The sequence below is a fragment of the Rhododendron vialii genome, chromosome 3a (genome assembly GCF_030253575.1).
Source record: "Rhododendron vialii isolate Sample 1 chromosome 3a, ASM3025357v1".
Taxonomy (NCBI): domain Eukaryota; kingdom Viridiplantae; phylum Streptophyta; class Magnoliopsida; order Ericales; family Ericaceae; genus Rhododendron; species Rhododendron vialii.
The window spans coordinates 26777400-26799931 of NC_080559.1; the positions used below are offsets into that span (position 1 = coordinate 26777400).

The following is a 22532-nucleotide window of genomic DNA, read 5'->3' on the forward strand; positions in this document are numbered from 1 at the left end:
GTTTGGGATTTTAGGGAAAGGAAAATAATTATGAGGGAAAGTGGGAAGAAAGTGTAATACTTTTTTGTATGGCAAAAACTTTATATTCAACCCAAAAGTAAAGTGATTGCCCGATTCATACCCAATCAATGTGAGATTCTTTTCTTTGACATTTTCCTTCACGTGCAGGCCGTTTTGAAGTCTGTCACGTGTAAAACTTTTTGGATCTATTATTGTGTAGCCTTTTTCAGGTTTTGCTATCGTCGAGTGCAGATTGTGATTTTTTTTAACATTTGAGATGGAATGGGCCCGCTCTAACACCATATAAAAAATTTATATCCAACCCAAAAGATTTTTTTGATTTTATTCCCATTTTCTTCACGAATCAAAAAATGGAAGGAATTTTTGTTACTAATTTTTCCTTTTTTTTCCCCTCTGCCCTTAATCCGGACTCAAAGTATGGCCCAGCCTCTTAGCATGTGTGGACTGTGAAGCCCAATTAATCCGGGCTCAAAATTATGGCCCAACTCCATGTGGGCCTTACCCATCATTTTTTTTTAATCGGCGGCCTTACCCATCATCCACACCTATAGATCTAATGCAAAAACCCTAACCCTAATTGCAGATATATAAACTGCTTTCCAAATGGACGAGGGCTTGGATTTGCTTCTAGCTTTCGCGCCTCTTGTTTCTCATCTTCAGGTATCTTCACGTCCGAAATGAATTTCAATGGAATCGTTTCTTGTTTTTCTATTGTTAACGATGGTGGTTGTTTCAGTGGTTTTGTGAATCCGAAGACGTAATAAGGAAGAATGGCGTATGCAGCGATGAAGCCGACGAAGCCGGGTTTAGAGGAACCCCAGGAAGCAATTCACAAGATCAGGATCACTCTCTCCTCCAAGAATGTCAAGAATCTCGAGAAAGGTTTCTCTTTTTTTGTGTTTTTTTTCCTGGTTATGTGGAAATTCGTGCTTTATTTTGCCCTATTATTGGATGTGATTATGGATAATTATAATCAGTGAACTGAGTTAGGGTAGTACGATTTAGTGTTCTGTACTGATAAGAGCAGAGCATTTTGCTTTTTTCGAGCGCGGTTTTGCTATTTTCCAGAGGAAAAACTACCCCGTAATTGAGAATGCGTTTACCAGACTCATTCTAGTATGACTGGTGGCTCTTGACTCACTCCCACAGGGTTTGGGTGGCCATGAGTTCACGGGTTCAAGTCGTGCTAACAACACCCTCTCGAACTTGGTCCACTAGCCCTTGGTGGGGCGGTAGTTGCTGTGGCTCTTTGGTTCCTTCCAGGGCCAGCTATGGGTTGGAGTCCTTATGGTCACGCCCCAGGGAAGGTTGCTATGCCCAGTTGCCCCCTCCTCTACCCTTAGCAAAAAAAAAAAGAGCTTGTACCAGACTCATTCTAGTATGACTGGTCCTGGGTAAAAGTATAGCTGTATAGGTTAGATGGTAATTAGAATTGTTGTTTCGAACATAGAAATGTAATTTCTGGTTTCCAGGATTGGTATGGAGAAGTGGATATTATTTTGGGTTGTGGAAATGTGGTAATTAAAGGGGGTGTGCAAAAAACCCGAGGCCCGACGGACCCGACCCGAAGGGTTTCGGGCGGGACCGAACATGTGGTTCGGTCGAGATTGGGTTCATTTTTTGAAAAAAATCAGTTTTCGGTTCGGGGCTCGGGGTGCTGTTTTTCTTATCCTACCCGTCCAAAAGACGACCAATTCATATAGATTACTTTGGTTTTGATTGGACCCGACCCGAGCAAAAAAAATCGGGCACACGGACGGTTATTCCCACTCCTTCGGTTCGGGTTCGAGGCCGAACCCGACCCGTGCACACCCCTAGTAATTAACCTAATTTTTGGAAATTGGACTAGAACTCCCATGGGTGTTCTTAAAGGAAGCATTGGGCAGTTGTGATCCTTCATTACCAACATTTGGAGTCTCCTAAGGGTTTATATTTAGGAGAAACTCTTTTCCCTACTTGATAATTTTGGAATTTCTTTATATGGCTTAGAACAGAATTGCCTTTGTTGCGTTCTGATCTTGAGGAGTCATTATGCATTTTTGATATCTTGTACCTTTTTCTGGTTATGGATGTGCAGTGTGTGCTGATTTGGTTCGCGGTGCCAAGGACAAGAGACTGAGGGTGAAGGGACCGGTGAGAATGCCCACTAAGGTTCTACACATCACTACTAGGAAGGCCCCTTGCGGTGAAGGTACTGACATTTTTTCTGATTGAGTGGATAATCATATGTCTATCTGTATTTTGTTATCAGTTACATCATGCTGGTATTTTGGGTTGCTGAATATGAAACTGTTGCTTTAACATTCTCGTTGGAGACTTGGAGGTCGTGAATTTATTTTTACTTCTATTGTTTTCATTTTCTCAATAAGCTTAAGAAGATTGAAAATTGCGGATATTGTTCCCCGGTGCATATCATGCTTAATAACTGAAACAGGTCATGCAGTCTGTTGTCCATGTCGTCCAACCGTCCAATAAGGTGTGAAACAGGAGGCCTGGTACAGTGGTACGGGCTGATCGAAAAAAATAGGAGGCCTGGTACGGTCCAGACACTTGGTCAATGAAAGTGTCCAGGAAAGTGTCCTGGATCCTAACACTTTTGGTGAAACAGTTATCCTTTGGTAAAAACGGGAGCACCCAAGTCTTTGTCTTGGGTCATCTTGACAGCAAACCACCTCTGTACTCTGTAGATATTTCGTTTCCCATGACAGGTTACAGGAGCAAAATGTTACTTAAATAAGAGCAACTGACATTCTCATCCCCCACATTCGATTTGTTTTGACCTCGGTCCCTCATCACTTTCTACTTCCCTGATTTCTGTTTGGTTGGGTAGAACTGAAAGGCGTAGGAAGGAGATGTTTCCTAATATCAAACTGTCATTCGCTGAATAAATGAGATGATGTTTTGCAAAATGGGGTACCCAAGACTTTTTGGGCTGTTTGGAAACCTAAACACCATACCCCCTTTTTATCTTGCCTTATCTTTTTCCAGGATGGGAGGGATGCTCTCCCTCTCCTCCCTACAATCTCCCCTCACTTGTTTCAAGCGGTGTCTGTTCCATTTCTGTTCTCCCTCATCCTGGACTGTACCAAAGAGCATTGGTCTGTGCACCTTCGTTCATTTCCCTTATGCCTGTCGTCCTAAAGTTCACATCTTTACTTGGGCCTGAGGTGTAGACTCAACCCAATGTGCGATTCACAATGTATTTTAAGAATACAATCTTAAGTTTTGTGAAATTTAGACCTGTAAATCCTACCATGTCCAGTTGTCCAGAAACGCTTTGCCCCTGCTTTGTTGATGGTACCTTCCTTGTTATGTCTCCTGGGATTTGATGCTCTTGACTTTTGTGGAATTGAGTAGTGTAATCATAGCATGTCCAGCTTATTGGCTTCTGTTTGAGAAACTGAACTTAGAATTTGTATCCCACAGGAACTAATACTTGGGACAGATTTGAGCTCCGTGTCCACAAGCGAGTGATTGATCTGTTCAGCTCCCCAGATGTGGTTAAGCAGATTACCTCCATCACTATTGAACCTGGTGTTGAGGTCGAGGTTACAATTGCTGATTCTTAAACATGGTTTTTTGGGCCTGATTATAGTTTAGTCTGTGAACCTTTTCTCTGTTACCCAATATGGCATTGAGTTTTGTAGCAGAATTTCTTGTAAGATTTTGCAGTTACGATTCCGAAATTAAAAAGTCAGTTTGATGTGCGAGGTGGATCGACTTTTTTTTGTTTGTTTGTTAAATTTTCATTTACAAGAAATTTGAATGTGGGCCATTTTTTAACCTCTTTTGTTCTATTCATACCTATTCATTGTCTGCTGATGCATGGAAATTTCTCTTATGGATTCCTTTCTGGAGATTGGTCGGGAGTGCAGAAGTGTTTTAACTGTTCCTTTGCAAAGTCCGCACAGAATATTCATCAGGTTGCATCCTACAAATAAGAAAAGAAGGATCAAGGACTAAGATCTCCAAGAGATAAAGTTTATCGTTGAACACTGTTTTCCTTGGCATACGGTTAAGTTTGGAGATGTAAATCGGTAATGTGGCCATATTGGGTTATGATTGGAGTTTGCCCCCTTCTTATAAAAGGTAAATATATGGAAAAATTGTCAAAGATGTTAGATGAAAGAGTACAGAGTTCATTTGGGCGATTCTGATGAAGACGACGTTTGACAGGGATGGCTCATCCCAAAGGTCACAAAGGACTTCAGACCATGAAATTTTAGCGCTGTCCTTTCCTTGATGAGATATCTTTGATGATTCAGGGTTCTGGTCTCGCTGCCTCTGAGCTTTGTTAGCTTGTGAAACAAGTTAACACAACCTAGGATAAATGAATGGTGTGGTCTCGCTGCCTCCGAGCTTTGTTAGCTAGTGAAAATCAACCCCCCTATGGGTGTCATCAAAATTAGGGGTGGCAAATTGAACACAGATCCATTAACAAATTCAGACCCATCAACTAGAAAATAGACCCAACCCAACCCATTTATTAGTTGGGTAAGAATGGGTTCAAACCCAGCTAACCCATTATTAATTGGGTCATAATTGGGCATTAATTGAGTCAACTTAAATGACCCAATGGGCAAGGAAAGTAACCCACCAAATTTCATCTCTTAATTGGTCTCTTTTGCAATTGGGAAGTGAGGAGTACGCCCCCCCCCCTCTCTCTCTCTCTCCTCCCAACCCTCTCTCTCTCTCTCTCTCTCTCTCTCTCTCCTCCCAACCCAATCTCCAGGAGCTCTCTCTCTCTCTCCCCGCCCCCCCCCCCCAATCTTCACTCTCTCTCTCCCCGCCCCCACCCCAATCTCCAGCAGCATGGTCTTCTCTCTCTTTTATTCAATTATTTTGTGCTAAATCACACGCGTCCAAAAATATTTTGAATGGTCCGAATTAAAAAACAATTGTGACCGGTAATAATTATTTTGACCAGTCAAAATTGAAAACACATCTCATCCATTAATTACGCGAATGAACCCGTGAAATTGTGCTCCGCCGTGAATAAATTTCTCTCATGGTAGTCCCGCAAAGGGTTTGGATTAAAAAATTGACTTATTTTTTTGTCCTTATTCAAATTTTTTTTGCATTTTTTTTATTTTGTGTCATATTTTTGTGACTTATTAATTTGTTTTGATGAGAGGAATCGGAAAAGTAAAAAAATTTGATCGAAACTTATAATTTTCTGAATAAAGACAAAAAAAAAATCAATAAGACAAAAAAAATTACTTATTCTCGTCTTTTTGAAAAAATTTATGAGTTTCGATCATAATTTTTTTTTACTTTTCTAATTTTTCGATCATAATTTTTAGTATATATGTAATTGGGTTAATGGGCGGGTCGGGTTTGCTTTAAAATAAATGGGTCGGGTTGGGTATGGGTAATTAGACTCATAGTTAATGGGTCTAAATGGGTCAATGACCCATTAAAGACCCAACCCACTAACAACTTACCCAATTTGACCCAAACCCGCCCGTTTGCCACCCCTAATCAAAATTAATGTTGACGGTGCGGTGGCTGTGAATAAAGGTAGGGGCAGGGCAGGACTTGTTGCACGGGATACGAATGGTGTGGTTGTTGGGGCTGCTATGGAGTTGTCTAAAAGGGCCGCCTCAGTGCGTGTTATTGAAGCCGCGGGCTTTCGGTTTGCCCAATTGACAGCTCTTAACGACCTTACCTTGCATCATAGTGGAAGGTGACGCTAAACAAGTCTTTCAAGCGCTTAATGGTTATCTCAACCTATGCAGACTGCGACGTGATTATTCAAGACTGCATCATTTGTTCATTTTGTCATGTTAAGCGTGATTGTAACAAGGTAGTACATGAAGTGGCAAAAAAATCGGAGTAGTGATAGAGTGGCAACTTGAAGGGGTGATTTTCCCCACTGGTTGTCCACTCTAGCACTTTTCTGATGTTAGGGCCCATGGCCAGTGGTGGAGGGACATAGAGACAAGAGTGGGCAGCCAACCCCAATGGCTGCCAAATTTTTAGAGATAGGTATGATTTTTACCCCATTTTTACTAATTTGACCCCACTTTAAAATTTATTTTTGCCTCGGTCCATTTAAGGGTTTTGTACTTAAGAAAAAAGGAGTCAAAATAGAATCTCTACCCACAAAATTCTCAAACGTAGCACTAGTTTGTTCATTCCTCAAAACAAATCAAGAGTTTCATTAAGGATTTGAAACTGTAAAATAACAAGTTCAAAGTGTGTTTGACAAATTTGATCGAAGTGAACATAACATAGAAAACGTCAAATACAAAACGAAAATGGACCCTCTCCAGTATCTGTGTGGGACAGTTGCTGGAGTTGTATCTTACCGCTAAGATACTCTTGCATTGCGAGAAAATGACAGGTACTAGAGAAAAACTCAACCCATACGAAATACGGAAATAGAATGGCCTGCACATCCACACGAGAGCAGAGAGTGGAAATCCTAGGATTCCTTGAAATGGTATAGTGGTCAGAGTCTCTTCTCAGATCGTTTTGGAGTGGACAAGAGAGCAGATTCCTCAGGAACCATCCAACCACGTGTTCAACCTTACCTCTGCTTGGAAATTGCTAACTTCACACCACTGCAGCTATACTCAATGCTCATTGCCCGAAGCCTCCCACAATAAGGCTTGTGGAAATAGTTCAAGGGTTGCGGATTTAGCAATTTTCTATCCATTATTCAGATTCACAGATCAGAGAAGCCCATGCTCCAACAACCATCTAGTGGGAACCTACTTTATCCATTAACCACCATGTTTCTATAATAGAAAGCAGAATCACAAGCAAAACCCACAAAAGGCCTACTGAAAACTTCTCAGGATGAGTCTTTCAAAACATTACAAAATCCATTGAGGAATATATCAGATCAGACGGGGAAAAAAACATCTCCCTCTTGCTAATTGTAGTTTCACTCTTATTCATCCAAGAGGATTTTCAAGTTTTAAGGATTTAGGCTTCCCTAACTTGTCCTACGCAAAGCCGCCGTCTACGATTTAGAAAGCCATATCAACACCCAAATTTCCATTCAAAAGAAGGTGCAAAAAATTGTCACCATTTAACAAACCTAGCTAACATAGAGCTTTGGCCGCCTCAACTACAGCCTCCACCGTAAGTCCTAACTCCTTGTATATCTTATCCGCCGGGGCACTGGCTCCAAAATGGTCAATCCCAATAGCCTTTCCTTTGCTTCCCACCATCTTCTCCCACCCAAAAGTTGATCCTGCTTCAATACTAACCCTAGCAGAAACACTAGCCGGTAAAACACTGTCCTTGTACTCATCCGATTGCTCATCAAACAACTCCCAGCTCACCAACGACACGACACGAACAGTCTTTCCACCCTTTCTAAGCTCATCCCCAGCTTTCGCAGCAATTTCTAACTCCGAACCAGTACCGATCAAGATAACATCCGGTTTATTACCCACAGAATTGTCAGAAATTACATACCCACCCTTCTCTACTCCGGCAATTGATGTTGCAGGAAGGTTAGGTAGCTTCTGGCGGGATAAAGCAAGAACTGAGGGTCTCTTTCTGTTCATCACAGCAACTTTGTATGCACCAGCGGTCTCATTGCCATCGGCTGGCCGGAGCATTAGAATATTTGGCATCGCCCGGAAGCTAGACAAGTGCTCGATGGGTTGGTGCGTTGGCCCATCTTCTCCCAATCCGATTGAATCGTGAGTCATCACGTAGATAACTCTGGCTTCGCTTAAGGCAGAGAGCCTCATGGCCCCTCTCATGTAGTCTGTGAAGACAAAGAAAGTTGCGCAGTAGGGGATTAGGCCAGGGGAGTGGAGAGCGATGCCGTTGCAAATGGCACCCATGCCGTGCTCCCTAACTCCGAATCGAACATTACGTTCCTCCGGGGTTTCTTTTTGGAAGTTGCCAAACATTTTCAGTAGTGTCATGTTCGACGAAGCGAGATCGGCACTTCCGCCTAGAAGTCCAGGAAGGACTTTTGCTAAGGCATTAAGGCATTGCTGAGACAGATTCCGGGTGGCGTCTGCTGGGCTCTCTGGGGTGTAAGTCTGGCAACAAAACATAAATCAACTATCAGAAGAATCATTTTCACAACTTTTTTTTTTTTGATAAGTAGAAGAATCATTTTCACAACTATCTCGATCCGATAACAAAATAATCATGAATCTCCTATGTATCATCGACAGACCTAATTGATTAGCCACTCAACTTATTAAAAAAAATTCCAAATCATTCCCTTGTGGGTAAAATACTTCGCATATTAAACAGATCAAAAATCTATGTACAAAAGATAATTGTCGTGTCCTGCTGTACATCCATATATCTAACTTCTTAAAATTGCCACGTGACGTACCCTTGCCCTTGTTTCTCAGGATATATAGCACACAAAGCGTTAATGAGGAACATATACAAATGGAAACCTACTCACCGGAAGTGCCTTCTCCCAGCCAACAGGGAATTTGCCGTTGATGAGAGATTTCAATTCTGCCGCTTCTTGTTTGTATTTCTTTTCATACTCTGCAAACTTGGCATTCCATTCAGCTTCAAGAGCAGCGCCATCAGGAACATGGCGACTCCAGTGCCTGTCAATTGCAAGAAGCACATTGTCAGATATAAGTTAAAATTCTATGGGCCAAGCACATGTAGTCTTAATTACGATTACTTCTTAACATCCTCTGGCACATGGAATGGCTCATAAGGCCACCCAAGGTTCTTCCTCGTGGCATCAACCTCTTTAGCACCCAAGGCACTTCCGTGTGCACTGTACGAGTTTGCCTTGTTTGGTGACCCATAGCCAATGGTGGTTGTAATCTGTAAAGCCGATAGAAAAGAAACATCACAAAATCTAGAACTGAGAGTGAAAGAAGCTTCAAAGGTGTCATTATCATGTGGGAGACTAGACCTTGATTAAAGTGGGTTTGTCTTTGACAGCCTTTGCTTCTTTAATGGCGGCACGGATGTCATTGTATCCAGTATTTCCGTTCTTTACCCATATAACATGCCATCCAAGACCCTCAAAGCGCATCTCTACCGTCTCAGTAAATGCGATTTCTGTGTTGCCATCGATGGAAATGTGGTTATCATCATAGAAGGCAATCAGCTTGCCAAGTCCCCAGTGTCCAGCAAGGGAACAAGCTTCATTTGCAATTCCTTCCATTTGACAACCATCGCCGAGTATTGCATACCTAAAAAACTCCATTATCATTAAGTCACCTACTTATAAAGAGGATAAAGAAGCATAGAAAGTGACACGAAGAAAGAATACTGTGAAATAAGAGAAACAACCAACAATCCTAGAACTCAGCACTTAAGTAGACAACAGGGTACATAAGGAAAAGCATGTAAGAGATCTTACGTATAGTGATCGACAATCTCATTGTCAGGTTTGTTAAATCGAGCAGCCAAATGCTTCTCCGCCATGGCAAGACCAACAGCATTAGCTATACCCTGACCAAGAGGTCCTAAACAAGGAACCAGGAAGTGCATGCTATAAATCAGCATGTGAGAAAAAAGAACAATCACACGGGGTACTAATGCCAGGGGATTAAGTTGAACTTCAAGGGAAGTGAACTAACCAGTTGTGACTTCAACACCTGGGGTCTCAAAGTTCTCAGGGTGACCAGGTGTTTTGCTCCCCCATTGACGGAAAGATTTCAAGTCTTCCTCCTGATTTTTTTAATTTTGAACACAACATAATAAGCATCCATATATAACTTGGAGCAGTGATTAAAAAGTGTAAGGTGAAGGTGAGGCGACAAAGCCCAAAAAAGACAAGGCGACGAGCCGCGAGGCGAGGCGAGCATTTAAAAAAAGGAAAGATATACTACCTAAATGACCAATATTCAGTCCTTAACATCACCATATTGCATAATAACCAACAATCCAACATATGAAATACTAGTAAAAAAACACAAAATACGTTCATTCATAAAATATATATTGTTTGTGTGCCCACTGCCCACCAACAGTAAAATATATATATCCTATGAAGCACGGATACTCTATTTTGGCCTACGTATCACGTATCGTATCCGTATCTACGGACAATGATATTCTAGGATACTCTCCGGATACGTATCCGATACTCTTTTTAAAGTATCCTGCTTTTAGAATTATTTGTGCGTATCCCGATACATTTCGGATATGCTCCGGATACGTATCCGAACGTTTTGGATACGCACAGATACGTGTTGGATATGCTCGGATATGTTTTGGATACGCGGTAGGGTAAATATATTATTACTTAAAATATATGGGTTAAAATTGCAAGTAGGGACTATATTTTCCTTTTTCCCCCACCAATTGACACCAGAAACACACCGACGATATCTTCTCTCGCAACAACCTCGTAAGTCTCTCTCTCGTTTCTCATCTCTCTCTCTCGTTGTGTGTATTTATGTGTGTGTATATATATAGATATATATATAACTACATAGATACAGTTATATATATATATATATATATTGTGTAATGAAAAACTTCAATCATTAATGAAATTTTAGGAATTAAAAATTATATATAATATATTTTTTATTTACTTTATATTCAACGTATCCCCCAACGTATCGTATTCTTCTTTTTGAAAAAATCGCGTATCCGTATCCCGTATCCGTGCTTCTTAGTATTTATCGTGTGTGTGTGTAGTGTGTACTGTTAGTAGACTAGAACCAAACGAAGAGAAGAAAATGAGAGGGGGGAGAGAGAGGGGTTCTATCCCAGAGACATATCGTGTGTGTGTGTGTGTCGGGAGAACCAGAGGGAAAGAAGAGAGAGAGAGAGAGAGAGAGAGAGAGAGAGAGAGAGAGATGTTCGATCCTAGAGGGGTGAGATCGTATCTGATAGGAGCAAGAAGTAGATCTTTGAAGTGGATCTCTGAAGTCGATCATCAAAAAGAGAAGAAACGAGTTCTAAAGTTGATCTATTGTTCGATCAATCGACGTAACAGTAAGTATTTATTTTAATTTTGCCCTGACGACGTGAGGCGAGATTTTCTGGCACCTCACACCTAGTCGAGCCAAATCACGACTAGTTGTTCGCCTCTTTAAACCTCGCCTCACACCTCTGAGGTGATATAGGCTCGCCTCATGCGTAGTCGTGCCTAGGTGATCGCCTAGTCACGATTTTTTAATCGCTGACTTGGAGTTTCAACAGTGTGGTATAGAAGAATAGAAGTTGGGAAAAGCAAGTTAAAAAATATCAAGCGGTTGAGACACCTATTTCAGGCATTAACTCAAAATGGTGGAGATGACAAAGGTATTTTTTGGTTCCTTCTTGATAAGCAAATAGCTACTTCAAGGAATGCATGAAAAGCAAAGAGAAAGGTCTATATAAACAATATTCTGTCTTCCAAGACTTGTAAACTTCAAACAATATATTTTGTGGGTTACATCTCTATCTAAGTCCCTAACAATAGTGTTGATTTATTTACCTTGGCTATATGATTCACGAGGTGTAACAACATTTCTGTCTTTGCAATTTATGATCAATTGAATTGAAAACATACAATCTGATTCAACCTCCAGAACTCATTCACGAACCATAAAACCGCAGTTCATTCATGCTAACATTATCTCATTCCTACCTCCCGAGAATATTTGCAGCTAGAAATTGTACGAATATCAGCAAACTAAGAAGCTAAAAAGACACATGCAATCACTTAACCATTTCTTTGACATGCGATAGATCACCATTTACATGAGAAATTATGAAATAACCCACTGTAAGTAAAACCAAACCAAGCCTTTTTCAGTTTTTCCCATTCAATAGGAGCCAGCCACATGAATTTGTATGTGTTATTCCGCTCTACTAAGGCATAGTCTAATTGTTCAGAAAACTTATTTCTTCTACTGCAGACATTTAGCTACTCCCCCACCTTTTAGCACTACCATTTAACAGTATTTATTGCATCTATTGATATTTGTTGCATGACACCAAACCATCTTAGTCTCTTTTCTCTAACTGATCTTTGTGGCAACCTCTTGGAGCCGGGCCGCAAGAGAGAAATCTCTTGTGAATCACCTAGCCCCAGCGTGGATGGCCTAGTTTGATCGGACCTGGGAGGGGAATAGTAAGGGTGCGCGTAAGCTGGGCCCGGACACCCCTGACCATCGTACCCCCCCAAAAAAAGCTACTCTACCCATCCACGAATGTATTAACTAGGAATTCTATATTGGTCTCGCTCCGTATCCACCTTAACATTCTCATTTCCATAACACTCATCCATTTGGACCATTTGCATTTCACTATTCAGAACTTGCAAAACAAAAAATCAGAATGAAAGCAAACTCAAGACAAGACCTATAAAAAAGACAAACCCAATTCAAAAAAAACAAGTGAATATGCAACAAATTTACCTTAACACTGTCATAACCAGCAAGATGTAAAAGAGCATACTGCAACATACACCCGTGTCCAGCAGACAGCACAAACCGATCCCGATTGAACCAGTAAGGGTTCTTGGGGTTGTACCTCATCACCTCATCGTACAACACGTGTCCCACCGGGGCACAACCCATGGGCAGACCCGGGTGGCCGCTGGTCGCCTTCTCCACCGCGTCCACCGACAGGAACCGGATCGTGTTGACCGACTTATCGACCAATGCGGCCGCGGCGTCATCGGTCTTCTCCGCCGCCTCCACCGCCGCCGCCCTGACCGTGGCGGCTCGCGATCCCAGTCCCTTCCGTCCCGCGACGACGGTGGAAGAGAGGGAGATGGAGCCGGGTTTGGATCCGGACAGGGCGAGGCGATTGGATTGTTGGTGGGTTGAGATGGGGTTGGGTGAAGAGCGAGAGAGGAAGGATTGGGAGAGGGAGAGAGAGGAGGTGGAAGTAGCCATGGGTAGAGAGAGAGAGAGAGAGAAGCAGAGGAACGAGTCTTTTATCTGACTATATAAAGATTATATATATAGTCTCTACCTACTACCAACTTCTTGTAAATAATGAGTGTGAGGTTGCTTATACTGAGAGAGAGAGAGAGTGTGTGTGTGTGTGTGTGTGTGTGTGTGTGTGTGTTGGGGTGGGGTGAGGCAGAGTCCAACAGAATTTTGATTCAGGTGGGGGGGGGTTTTTCGGTAGGCACGAGGTCAAATGTAGGAAATTGGACGGTTAGATGGGATGGGAGTAGAGAATCGTGGCCGTTGGAGTTTCGGTAGGATTTAGGTGTCGTTTTTCCTCTCTGGGTCCCTCATTTTGTTTGGTAACTCGTTTTGGACCTTTTGGTAGTTGGTTTCTCCACCTGGCGGCCTTTTTTTTTTTTTCCGTCGTTACAAGAGAATAATTACGTACCAACACCACCGGAAACTAGTCCACAGTCACTAATCACCATGAAATTAATTCAATTAGGCTGATAATACTGGTAATCCAGAGCTGGAGTAGGAATGTGATTCTTGATAACAAATTCAACTAGATATCATATTCTCAAACTACGTAAGAATGTGATTTTTCTCGTACCGTAAAAATCTTAGCCAACTGTGCTTTTAGTGAGATGCATGAATTCTAAACAACTAAGCTAATCATATTTAGTTGACGTTTCTCCGCCTTCCTAAATAAGCCAATGGGTGAACGTCACTGTTCTTTTGAGGGCGACTCGCACCGAGTCTTTTTTTATGGGATTCCGTTAATTTTTACTTAAAAAACTACTTTATCCGCCTCTATTCTTTAGTCCTTTTTTAGGATTTCAAATAATTAAGGAAACACAATCATTACATTTTTGAAAACTTGTTTTTCTACCCTTCAATAATTACATTTTCTTACTTTTTTAGTATTATTAAGTAAAAAATGAATGGGTAAAAGTGGAAATTCTTTATCTATTACCCATTTAGTTTTCCTATGGAACACTCTTTTTTGGGACTGAAAAAAGTGCTAATTGGGACTAAAGAATGGGGACGGAGAGAGTTCTTTATCTATTACCGATTTAATGTGATGATTGAAATTGTTTGTTTGCACGTTTTATTTTTCAATTAGTACTATAAAATAAAATTAACTTAGTTGGATAATGTTAAGTATTTGATACGTATTCAAATTAAAATCGTAGTTTGAAATTCTTGACTAAATTTTTGAAACAAGACAAGTGTTTCTAAATCAAATGTTGAACGGAATGAGATTGAATTATGTTTTTGAAGAATTAGCTGAAAGACCAAATCGTACCACATAAAGAGTTCTAACCACCATCGAATCCGTGAAGCTTGGTTCGAGCTCCACACAAAGAAATAGCAGTAAGAAAATAGTAATTGACAATGATCTCTTTCATGCCAATCTTCATTAGCGTAAGCTTAGCTTCAGAGGTGAACACAAATTCTTATTTTGCAGGGATTGTCCTTGGATATCTTTGTGCTGTGTCACCAAACAAACGTAGTTTTTTCACTTTACCTTTCTTTTATTTTTGGTTCTCACAAAATTCGTTATCCAAACAAAGTTGGACGATTCCTTGTGAGAATTCGGAATTGACACGAAAAGCTTTGTTCATTTACTTCGTAATAGTATGCCCTTTGCCAGGGGTTAAACATGTGGTGTTTCGGCTCGATTTTGAGACAGTAAATTCTGGACTGTGGTAAATCTCGTCCGGACTATCGCTGCTACCGCAACTTTGATTTCGGCTCTCTGTTTCTCTGTATATCCCGTTCAGACAGTCACTACCTCCGTCTGGACAGGATACGCCGAGACAGTTCAATATCACTAACTGATGTGCACCTCTCGGAACTTCAAAAAAGAGAGCCATATTGGGCTTTCAGCCAATTGAACCCATCTTGGAGGCCTTGAGACTTAGAGTTGCAATCTGTGGAAGCTCTTTTTATCTGGCCCATCTCTTAATTGTTTACTGGATTTTAGTATTTGGACAATAGAAAAGCCCAAATAGAAAATATCACATGTAGGCCCAAGTTTTACTTCTAGTTGGTTTTGGAAATGGGTTGCTAGCGACAATTCCCAACAACTCTGGCCTTGTTCGGTTGCTAGTTTTGGGTATTTTAATTTTGATGGTGGGTGGAGAGAAAAATACGATAATGATTAGAGAGATGGTTAATGAGTAAAGAAAGAAATGAAAGTAATAATTGAAGAAATGAGATAATAATTGAAGAGAAAAATAGAGTAATAATTAAAAGACAAAATTAAAACAAAGTTAAAAAGAGAAACCAACAATCTATTTTTTAGTTTCACCGAATCCACAACACAGAGGTGTGCGTGCATGGTACAATTTTTTTTTATGACCGGATGCCCGGCTAACTTATGCACACCTTGGCTAATTTTGAAATTTTGAAGTTAATGACCGGACAAACCCCGAGTGACCTCAAGGTTTGGATTGTTAGTCCATCATAGAATTCGAATATGCGATCTTATAGAGAGCAAGCACTTATTTACTTTCACATGCCCATTTTGGCCAAACCCGTTGAGATTGTGTGTTGTGTGCTGTATGCATGGTAAAACTGTTGGAAGCGGGGGGGCTGCTGTCCCGGCTTTCCGGGCCCACTCCGGTCTCGCTCCGATAATCTAAAACGTTCACTTTGTAGAGCTCGTCGAGTAGAATAGCTATGTAAAAAATCAGCTTACTTGGATATCATTACTACTCGACGAGCTTTACAAAGTGAACGTTTTAGATTATCGGAGCGAGACCGGAGTGGGCCCGGAAAGCCGGGACAGCAGCACGCTGCTGCCCCCCCCGGGCAGCAGCCCCCCCCCCCCCCCCCCCCCCCCCCCCCCCCCGCCTCCAAAACTGTTAGAGGCCTTTAGGTTATTTCCCTCCTGTATATAAAGAGAGAGGTGGGTTTTCAGATTTGGAACGGCGATATTACCCAACTGCCCTCCATTTATTCTGGTATTTTCGCTTCAGTGGCTTTAACGTTTTATGGCCTTTTCAACCAAAACGATGTCGTTCTTCTATTTCTTTCTCCTGTTGAGATATGGTTCCCCTCCACATGCACAGCTCTCTATCTCTCTCTCTCTCTCTGCGCAGAGGACTCATCGAAAAATTGCGAAGCTTCACCGATGAAGACAGAATCACAAAGCCCTACCAGTAGAGGCCCGCAAGCGCATGCAAGTCCCTCGTAAGCAACTCGTGTCTGTGGCAGCAGCTTCTATGTCCGCCTTAAGCGATGGCAGAGTAGATTCTAAGGAAGCACAAAACTTATCATCGTAAACTTTCTTTGGGCTCAAAACTCTTCGATGTTCTTATTATTCTTCGATTGTAGTGTTTGATTTTGTTACGAGATTGTCCATTTGTTCGATTTAGGGTTCTTATTATACTTCAATTGTTTTGTTCAATGTAGGATTCTTGTGAGAAAATTAAATTCAAAGTGTTACTTTTATACATTAATTATCCATCTTAACTAATTAGTTTTCACCCTCTTTGTACAGATCCCGTTCATTGATTATCTTCATCTAGAGTGCCTAAGTTCGGTCTTGAGACAAAATGAGGTAGTCGAAAAGTGTTTATTTTTCCTACAACATGAATGATGTATTTAAGTGTTCTTATGTATTTGTCCCTCTCTCATTTTGGGTAGAAATATTTGTCCTCCTTTTTTTTTTCTTTTTTCTTTTTTTGTTTGGGTGTTAAATGTATATACAACATAATATGATGAAAATGTCTCATGCCACAACTTCTGTTATAATTTAGTGCTCGCATAATTTAGAAGGGCATAAAATAACTACTCATTGAAAGAGAGTTAAACATTTATTTTGGTTGTTGCGTGGAAATCTTAGGAATTCATTAGAAAGAATGTGCAACTTGGAAACAAAACATTAAGGATAATTGAACTCGTTATGTTATGTGTCCTTATAAAGTGATATTTTATTTTTTAATGTGTTTGTGGATGGTCTTAAACGAATGTACCAGATTTCTCTTTTTCGTTTGGTAGACAAACCCACCAAATTGAAGTTCTGGACTTATGATTACAAATGGGAGTCGATGGGACCATTGCATCAGTTAGAAGAGGCACTCATTTGGGAGCAAATATGGCTAAAATTTAGGATAGCAGCATCATAATTAAGAGGACGAAGCCACTAACAGATCGTTAGGTAGGTAGATCTTCAAAGAAAAGGAGAAAACTTTCCATTCCCCTTAAAAGAGCATGCCCGCATCAATTTGCTAAGCATTAGCAATTGACTAGGTGAGTTTGGTAGGTGAAATTACCCTCTTGTCATCCCTAACAAAAAAAAATTAATTTGCTAAGCATCCCTTATCTACTAATGAATAATTTAGGTTTTCACTTCGGTCTTTTTACCTCCCCTCAATATCTATTCAATAATTGATTGCATGTTTTAGTCTTTTAAGTAGGGTCGACGTGACTATCGTCGTCGTTATTTGTTGCTCTCTCTCTCTCTGAATATTGGATATTGTTTTCCTTTTCTTTTTTTGATTCTTTGTTTAAGGTTATGTTGGTTTTAAGTTTTCCGTCTTTCGTTTATTCTCTATGCAGTGCCGGCTATAAGATTTTTGGGACCTAAGACGAAATTGTGAGGGGGAAAAAATATTCTCACGAGGAAGGAATAGAGAGGCCCCTACAACTTGAATCATGTATCTGTTGAATAGCAAAATTAAGCTTTTCCATTGGGATATCTGAAGCCCTAATTTTGAGCCAAAATTCGGGGGCTTAAGTGAGCGGCCTCGTTCGGCTTAGCTCAAAGCCAGCCCTGTCTATATGGGTTTTATGAATTCGTGTGGACGTTAAACTGCATGGAATTTAGTAGTTCAAATTTCGTTATCTGATTCATAACGTCGTCAGTTGGGGGCAGGGCATATTCACTTGTTTTGGTTATTGATTCTTTCAGTAAGATATGTTAGTTATAAATCTTGTTATTCTGATAGGCTTTCAGAAGAGATCCATGATTTTTCATAGTTTGAAACCATGTCGACTTTGTGACGGCTACTTATCTCTTGCACTTGGTGGGAAAAACCATAGCTGGAATATTTGCTGCAGGAATATGAAGCGAAGCAATTGTTGAAGCAGACATTTGAGGTTCAAAATGAAAGCCTTCCATCCCAACCAAGATATGGTGACAAACTCACAATATTGCTTCGACTTAGTTATAGAGTACTTTAGCATTGTGTGCTGCATAATTTTGCTTCCACTTTTAATTTGCGGTTTTGATGAATTAAGTAATTCTTATAGATTTGGAGTGAAAGTGAAGAAATAACCGTACTTGTAAAAAACTGTACAACTGTACTTGTTTTGATACTTGTAAAAAACGGGGGGCTGCTGCCCCGGGTTTCCGGGCCCACACTGGTCTCGCTCTAATGATCGAAAACGTTCACTTTGTAGAACTCGTCGAGTAGAATAACCATCCAAAAAAATCAGCTTAATTGGATATCATTAAGTCTCTGATCGGAGCCCATATAACTCTCGGTCCATGGGTTACAGTGGATTTGATCCAGTGTTTCGGATCTATTCTTTTTAAGATAAAAAGGTTCCGATCAGGTACTTAATGATATCCAATTAAGCTGATTTTTTACAAAGTTATTCTACTCAACGAGCTCTACAAAGTGAACGTTTCCGATTATCGGAGCGAAACCGGGGTGGGCCCAAAAACCTGGGGCAGTAGCCCCCCGCTCCCGTAAAAAACTGTATACATTGCTTCGTTGATGAATTGTACACTTCTCGATATCTAAATTATTTTCGTGTTCCATTTTTATATACTAATGTATGTATGGAGTGTTATACAAGAAAATCAGCTATACAATTTTGCCATTTCAAGTATTTTGATAATATGTTAGGAGTGTTTCCATTGAACTATATAGTTTGGTAATGGGCCCAGCGCCCGCACCTTGCGCGCAGTCATCTCACTAGTGTTTTTTTTTTTTGAATATCATCTCACTAGTGTTAACTAAAGCTGATTCCATTGGTTCGAATCTTAAGAAGTGAATGAATCTCGACGATTCCATCCTCCAACCACACCTAAGGAATTGAAAACATTTCGCTTTGGGCTTTCAGGACCAACTCCTCTCTCTGCACACGGTTTTTTAAAAAAAAAAAAATCTCTTATTATTCTCACTTCTATATTTATCTTCCTCCATTTATTACCTTAATTTTTTTTCTTAAAATCCAAACCAAACAGAACCGAGCTTGTGTTTAACTGTGTGGACTCAAATGCACAAGATAATCGTACTACTTTCCTGTCTGTGCATGTAACATAATGGATTTATAAAGTAGAGCCGAATTTAATGTTCATGGCAGTCGTTGTTGTTGACCTTGGGAAGGCCTGATTCGATTTGGGTTGTTTTTGGACCTGTGAAGGCCTGATTCGAGTTGGATCACACTTTGCTAAGGTTAATATGGTAATTGGTGGAGTAAATATTTTCCATACGCACCCGATGTAACTTATACTCCTTTGCTTGATACATAGTGGAACTGTTGTGATGTTCTGTTTAGGAATCACGTAAAAATTTCCGTGTCTCGCGATCTTGTTTTTGTTCCTTGATTATTTTCGTGCGTTATGTGTTTAATGGTTTGATCGAATTCCCAACAGCTGCTCCTGTCTTAATACACGAGGTTGAATACATTATTGTATAGTAAATAGTTCAGAGTACAGTAGACACGGGAACAAAGCTTTAAGAACAAAAAAAAAAAACATTATTGCCTTACTTTTAAATCATTACTTTAAAAAAAAAAAAAATTTTATTGCCTTGCCTTAATAGTTCTGTGTTACTGACTTGTTTAGATGACATTTTGAAAAAAAAATATCAACTCAAAAAACACTCATTATTCTTACTTTTAATTATTAATCTTATTTTTGTCTTCTCTTCAATCATTATTCTTATTTTTTTATTTACTCATTACCCCTATTTTCAATCATTATTCTATTTTCTCTCTCCATTCATTACCCAAAAATCATCCAAACAAGCAGTAAACTTTTGTATTGAAGGGACGGGGAGAGATTAGTAAAAGCCAAACAAGTTGGGAAAACTCCGAGGGAAATGTCCTTTTTAGTCAAGTCCAATTGACATAAAGAGAAAAATCATACCCACTCAAACAGTATTGCTAATCACCAACAATCATAAAATTTCTCCCTTGATTCCTACTCCTATATTGTTGCTATTTGCATCCTTATTAGTATTAGGGCCAACCAATATTATTATTTGATTGACATGACATCTGTTGAATAATCTCGGGTTAGTCTGGTGGTCTTTGCCTGAGATTAATTTCGGGCTTTGCTCATTTTTAAGTTTTCAGGTTTAATTCTTTTTGTTAGCAATGCTCGGAGCTACCTCTATTCATGCGTAAATGTGTTAAAGGAATTAGTCTGACGTGTGTGCAAGTTAGCTCATGACATCCTGCTTAAAAAGAAATTAAAAAAAAAAAACATATGTTGAATCGGTGACCTCGTGATTTACAAAAGTGTGGTTCTTTCGGCCTGTTATCATGTTTTATGGTCTCTTTAATCTTTCAGATCAATCACAACTGGAGGATTAGTTTCAGCATGTGCTTTTGCTAATTCACACTTCTTTTGCAAATTAAAGGTGATTTATGCATGCAGCATTAGCACTAAGCACCACTAGTGTTAGTTTAAATTCTGCTTTGGTGTTAGTTTAAAGTTTAAATCTTTTCCATAAACAAGTTTTCCGATACATTTCTCCTCCCCTAATAAAATGCTATTTTGTCGTTCAAAAAAAATAAACTAGTTTTCCGGCTCCCGAAGAATGCTGTCGAGACAAAGGTGATTTATGCTTGTAACAGGGAATCGTAATAAATTTTGGTATTTTCGAAGTTTTTATTGAACAAAAAGTAACAACAATCATCAAAGCCTAGTAAAACTTGTTGGGAGGTTAGCTTTATTCTTTGAATCAGACCTTTTAATAGGCTGCTATTAGATTGCATTGTTTCGTAAGATAAATTGGTTCGATTTTGATCTTGTTCTTGGGTTCACCACAAATTGGAAGAAGCACATTGATGTAAGTGATGATTAAATGAACCAAGCTTGATTTTTATCATGACTGAGATTTTAGAGAGATGCGAAAGCCTACAGGGTCGCTTTCCATTGAAATTCGTGTTCAAGTGATACTTCGCTTTTTTGTCTTATTTTCTTGGTTTGTTCGTCTCTTTTGAACGTCTAAGAAAATTCCATTAATCATAAAGATCAAATGATGAAATTATTGCACTAGGAAAAGAAATGCATTGAGAGATATATTCGATAGTACGACGTCTCTTCTACCTCCAAGCCACTCATAATACTTTGGTGAGTCATTTAATACTTAAGGAAAATTCTCTTCATCGAGGCAAGAGAATAAACAACGCAAATGCCTGAGAATTGAACCGTTGAATTTGAGAGTGCGACTTTTTGGAAAAAAAAATAGTGACAAATTTTTCCTTCCACCCTCATATCGGATAATTATTCACTTGGAGAGTACGAAAATAAATCCTAGAACGATGAAAATATTTTTGGCAAATGAATAAGAGATACTCCTATTATATATTCACCCAACTACTTATTTTTAATTTAACTTCTCGTAAAGATGTCTTGTTTGAAAAGTACATAAGAAAGTGAGTAAACGCGTGAAGTGGGAAATAATGTACACTTAAAATTTTCTAATAATAGTAGTAAATAGAAGTACTTAATACTAAATTAAGCCATGTGAAATTAATGAAGTTTGACCTCGTATATAAACGCCAGTTTTAAGATTAGATTTATAAAAAGAGGGGTCACGCCCCACATAGGAATAGCCCGGGCCCACCTTCACCTGCCACCTTTTTCACCTCGCCGTCGTGTCACTGCAACGTCTTTCCCACGCGCCTCCGTTTTTGAAAGCATTGTACGGTGCTATTTCAGTATCGCCGGAAGCGTGTAAGAGGAACCAAAATTTTGTAAAAGCGGGGGGTTGGATTCTAACAACAGGATTTTGAAATTTCAAGATTTGTTTGGTTTAGATTTTAAGAGAGTTTTTTTTTTGTGTAGGAGAGAGATAAAAAGATAAATGAGATTAATAATTGACGAAAAAATTTATGAGAGACCATAAATAGAGGGAGGAATTGAGTTTTAAAACCCAAAACGAACACATTCTTAAAGTATTTATATTGTGTTTGGATGAGTTTTTGAAAATTTTTTTATGAGAGTAATGATTGGAAGTAGAGGTAATGAGTAGAGAGAAAAAAAAAAGAATAATAATTAAAGATAGGGATAATGAGTAGAGGGGAATGACTTCGGTGTCCCCGGTCATTTTGGGGACACCGTAACTTTTGGCATAACAAAACTATTATGAGTATAACCAAAACATATCATGAGCATAACAGAATCATAGCAAAGTATAACTTTTCTGTTATGCCCTGGTTGGGTTTGGTTATGCCTTGGTTGATTTTTTAGATATTCCTTGGTTATACCTTGTTTGGGTTTAGTTATGCTTGTAATGGGTTTTAGTTATGCTCATAATGGTGAAATTATGCCAAAAATTACGGTGTCACCAAAATAACCGGGGACACCATAACATCATTCCCTTGAAAGTAAGGATAATAAGTATTTTTTGAGTTGAAATTTTATTTTTCAAAAAGGAAAACGAACAAGAAATTAAATGTTTAAATAACACCCGATATGAAATAATAATTTTTACTCACTCCGTCCGGATTTAA

At 39.6% G+C, this 22532-nt stretch overlaps 2 protein-coding genes across 2 annotated transcripts; one reads left to right on the forward strand and one right to left on the reverse strand.

The window, feature by feature from the left end:
• The first annotated feature begins 566 nt into the window (after nucleotides 1–566).
• Nucleotides 567–3804, forward strand: LOC131319209 (small ribosomal subunit protein uS10y). The gene is made up of 4 exons (XM_058349369.1): nucleotides 567–681; nucleotides 758–903; nucleotides 2099–2212; nucleotides 3448–3804. Exons 2-4 carry the CDS (start codon nucleotides 792–794, stop codon nucleotides 3588–3590), a joined length of 369 nt encoding a protein of 122 aa, XP_058205352.1. The 5' UTR covers nucleotides 567–681; nucleotides 758–791; the 3' UTR covers nucleotides 3591–3804.
• Nucleotides 3805–6807: 3003 nt separating this feature from the next.
• Nucleotides 6808–12979, reverse strand: LOC131318863 (transketolase, chloroplastic-like). The gene is made up of 7 exons (XM_058348879.1): nucleotides 12339–12979; nucleotides 9561–9651; nucleotides 9341–9446; nucleotides 8888–9170; nucleotides 8648–8796; nucleotides 8414–8567; nucleotides 6808–8033 (listed from the first exon to the last, which is right to left on the reverse strand). The coding sequence occupies exons 1-7, from the start codon at nucleotides 12819–12821 to the stop codon at nucleotides 7074–7076; spliced, it is 2226 nt and encodes a 741-aa protein (XP_058204862.1). The 5' UTR covers nucleotides 12822–12979; the 3' UTR covers nucleotides 6808–7073.
• Nucleotides 12980–22532: the final 9553 nt, after the last annotated feature.